The 3,936-nt window shown below is 36.6% G+C and overlaps 1 protein-coding gene across 1 annotated transcript; it reads left to right on the top strand.

The window, feature by feature from the left end:
- Positions 1-376: 376 nt before the first annotated feature.
- Positions 377-3,595, top strand: LOC121210909 (cyclin-A1-1). Its single transcript, XM_041082850.1, has 10 exons — positions 377-675; positions 1,133-1,526; positions 1,610-1,746; positions 1,859-1,951; positions 2,084-2,217; positions 2,323-2,475; positions 2,570-2,603; positions 2,693-2,842; positions 3,015-3,146; positions 3,280-3,595. The coding sequence occupies exons 1-10, from the start codon at positions 484-486 to the stop codon at positions 3,340-3,342; spliced, it is 1,482 nt and encodes a 493-aa protein (XP_040938784.1). The 5' UTR covers positions 377-483; the 3' UTR covers positions 3,343-3,595.
- The last annotated feature ends 341 nt before the right edge of the window (positions 3,596-3,936 follow it).

Genomic DNA, 3,936 nt, shown 5'->3' with positions numbered 1-3,936 from the left:
TATAATCAATGTTGTTAGAAGGAAGAGTAAGATTATTCAGTCTAAAATAAAATAAAAGAATAAATTTGTAGTTACTTGATAATTGTCTACTTTTTATGTAAAAATAACTGCTAAAGTTCAATTATTCAAATTTGCAGTAGGCGACAGATCTTGTGACAGTTTGAAATTTGAATTCAAAAAAAATACCTGTAACCTAATACACCCAGCTCTGACTTATGCTTTCAATGGGGTTGAAAGACCAAAACCCCCCGAACCATGGTATTTTCACGTGTCGTTTTTTAAATTGAACAAGGACCAAAAATTAAAATGAAGTGGCCCCCACATTTTACGCTCCTAACGATTATCGAGTGGAAGCAACGGCCAGGATGTTTGGACATTTCAAATCACCCCATTTCCCCGCCTCAAAAGGATGTTCAAGAAAAATATAAAAATGGAAACCACGGCTTTCTTTGCTACTCTCTTTCCAACAAAGAAAGCTGCAATATGTCGACGCAAAATGGTAATCGGCGATCGTCGTTTTCCTCCTCTACGACGTCGTCTTTGGCCAAACGACATGCATCGTCCTCGGATAACGTCGGAAAAGTCATGGCTTCTATGCCTAAAAAGAGAGTCCCTCTTAGTAACATTTCTAACCAGAAGAACACCTCAAGAAGCTCCGTTTCGGCTTCTTCTTTGGTGGGTCTTATGCTCTTCTCTCTTTTCTTGTTTCTTGTTCATTGTTTCCGGATTTTTGTTTTAAGAGGCAATGTAGGAGTTACATTGTTCTTTGAATTTGATGGGGACTTCAAAGTTATATCAAGAACTTGATTTTACGTTAATTAAAAAGAACTATGAGCAGACCAATTTTGGGTTGCCTTTATTTCATTTTCTAAGTAATTTTTAGTCAGGTAAAGAATTTTGAGCAGCAAATTTGATATTTCTTGTAATTTGTAGTCATAATGTTTTTTTTTTCTTTTACAAATTTGCAACTCTTTTGATTTCTTATTACGCATTTTAGTTACATTGTAATCCAATTGAAAACAGTGCTTAGCATCTGTGTCTGTTCATATTTTAACGCCTTTAACGCTATGTCTCATATTGATAATATTCTTGGGGTGCTTCAGCTTTTGATTCTTGATTTTTGAATTTGAAGGTACCATGTTCAAACAAAGTCCCCAAGACCAGGAAGACAATGCCTGATAACAAAAATGTAGGTTTTTCAGGGCATGTTTTACCTTCAACACATGTACAACCCGGTTCAGTTCCGCCTCCCAAGGTTGTCACATCTTTTCCAAGAGGAAATGAAGTGGCCTTGCCCCCTCCTCCTGCTACTATCTCCACCATCCCTCCTCCACCATCTACCATGGAGGTTTCGCCTAGCAAATCAGATGGCTTATCAGTTTCCATGGACGAGACAATGTCTACCTGTGATTCTTTCAAAAGTCCTGAAGTTGAATATATGGACAATCATGATGTTACGGCTGTTGATTCGATTGAACGAAAGACGTTCAGAAATCTCTACATTTCGGACCATGTTGAAGCACCAGGTTCAGTATCCAGTGCAAAAAGAAAGCTAGTTTCTAAACAATTGCCTTGGTTAAACAATCATTTCTTACTGTTGTACTTGCAGGGAATATATGCAATAGAGATGCAGTTGCAGAGATGGAAATGGATGATAAGATAATTGATGTTGATGACAATTACATGGATCCACAGCTTTGCGCAACATTTGCTTGTGATATTTACAAGCACCTACGTGCATCTGAGGTTTGTCCTGATTGGATTGGAAAGCTCTGGCTGTGGTTCTGGTTCTCATTTGTGTGCCTGTATAGGTCTGTCATCTTGGATTTCTCCTAAACTTATTTCTGTTGGTTTTCAGGTGAAGAAAAGACCTTCCACTGACTTCACGGAGAGAATTCAGAAAGACATAAATTCCAACATGCGTGCAATTCTAATTGATTGGCTTGTAGAAGTAAATTTTCTGTCTGCTTATAAAGTTTATGTTTATTTAGAATCCAATACACGTGAGAAATAAAGAGTCCGAACAACATAGACTCTTTGCTATCACCTTATTTAAGTCTAGACTTTCAATTTTTACTTGCAGGTGTCTGAAGAGTACAGGCTTGTACCAGATACATTATATTTGACAGTGAACTACATAGATCGGTATCTTTCAGGGAATATGATGAACAGGCAACGCCTACAGTTGCTTGGTGTTGCCTGCATGATGATTGCAGCGTAAGAAAAACGACATTCCCTTATTTTGTTTCTTTACTTTTTTCATCTGCAAGATGTTTCCATGGATGGATACATTGTTAACATTACAGTGTTCAATTCCATCAGAAAATATGAGGAGATTTGCGCTTCTCAGGTGGAGGAGTTCTGCTACATCACTGATAATACATATTTCAAAGAGGAGGTTATAGAAATGGAATCTTCTGTTTTGAATTACTTGAAGTTTGAAATGACTGCCCCAACAGCTAAATGTTTCTTAAGGTAAAATTGCCAAAAGCTCATCATTATTGAATGTACAAGTTTCCCTTCCTTGTATTAACTAGTGCTCATTGATAATATGCCATTTCGTTTTCAGACGGTTTGTTCGAGCTGCTCAAGGGATCATTGAGGTAATTTGTCTTTGGGTTATCATTGCTTCATCATTTGGCTCCCGCTTTGTTATATTCAAAATAACATTCCTGTGGTGGTTTGTGATTAGGTTCCATTAATGCAATTAGAGTGCATGGCCAACTATATCACTGAACTCTCTCTCCTAGAGTACAGTATGCTTTGTCATGCTCCATCACTTATCGCTGCTTCTGCAATTTTCCTGGCCAAATTCATTCTTCTTCCTTCGAAGAAACCTTGGGTATGTCCATGCAACTTCTTCAAAGAGCACATATGACTATTTTTTTACCCGGACTGATACGAATATATATCATTTCCTAATATGTATTAGATACATGTATTTTGGAAAAAAGTAAAAGAGCCTGAATATATATGATATATTCAGTCTAATCTCCATCTATTATGGTGTACAGAATTCAACCTTGCAGCATTACACTCTTTACAAGCCATCTGATCTATGTGACTGTGTTAAGGATCTTCATAGATTATGCTGTAACAACAACTCTACTTTGCCAGCAATCAGGGAGAAATACAATCAACATAAGGTAAACAACTGATTGATTGAACAAATGACATTTAAAAAAAAAAACATAAAAAAAGAAGAGAGAAATTGTTTATTTTTTATAGCTGAAATGTGAATTTGATATCTGAAGCTTCGGTATTATGTTTTTGGATCAGTATAAGTGTGTGGCAAAGAAGAATTGGCCTCCTTCAATACCTTCAGAATTCTTCCAAAATTGAAAGCAAAGCAATTCGACAGCATCAGACGCTAATTTTCCAATACTTTGTTGGATTAACTGTTGCTAATATCTCTGTCTGTCATAATCTATATCACTGTTAGATGCACACTAAGTAGGATCTTCCAAGTGTATGATGACCTTCAAATTTTAGTCTAGTGTAATTGTTCATTTTAGTAATGGACGCCACGTGGCAAAATATAGCCATGTATAATTTTGCTATACGTAGTAATATATTTTTGTTTATTATTATTATATTTGAAATTGTGTTGATTCTACTTTTATTTCTTTTTCCTTCTCAAATCTTGTACGATTCTGTAAATCAGATTCAAGAATCCACGTGAGCATTGTTGATGTATGAGTGAAGTTGTATTGGGACTTTGGGTTGCCCAAATCTGGATCCTGTGGCTGCTTGTCATGATGTTCCCTATTTGTCAGGGACGTTCTTAACATATTTTCGTGTATTTTGGCTGAACACCCTTATCGTCATGTGACTTCTTTTCGGTTAACAGTTGAGCTTTGTGCATTAGAGAGTCTGAGCTGATGTGGGCCTTTTGTCTATTGGATTTAGAACTCCTTTAGACCTTGCCATGAGCTT

Source organism: Gossypium hirsutum, chromosome A02, assembly GCF_007990345.1.
Source record: "Gossypium hirsutum isolate 1008001.06 chromosome A02, Gossypium_hirsutum_v2.1, whole genome shotgun sequence".
In the NCBI taxonomy this organism is placed as follows: domain Eukaryota; kingdom Viridiplantae; phylum Streptophyta; class Magnoliopsida; order Malvales; family Malvaceae; genus Gossypium; species Gossypium hirsutum.
This window is presented reverse-complemented; position numbering and strand designations above follow the sequence as displayed.

What these genes read in the sequence shown, in the direction of transcription:
- LOC121210909 (XM_041082850.1), top strand. Translation starts at nt 484, where the DNA reads ATGTCGACGCAAAATGGTAATCGGCGATCGTCGTTTTCCTCCTCTACG. An exon ending in TAATTGATTGGCTTGTAGAA is followed by an intron (nt 1,952 to 2,083) that starts GTAAATTTTCTG and finishes TTTTACTTGCAG; the next exon opens with GTGTCTGAAGAGTACAGGCT. An exon ending in CTGCTCAAGGGATCATTGAG is followed by an intron (nt 2,604 to 2,692) that starts GTAATTTGTCTT and finishes GTTTGTGATTAG; the next exon opens with GTTCCATTAATGCAATTAGA.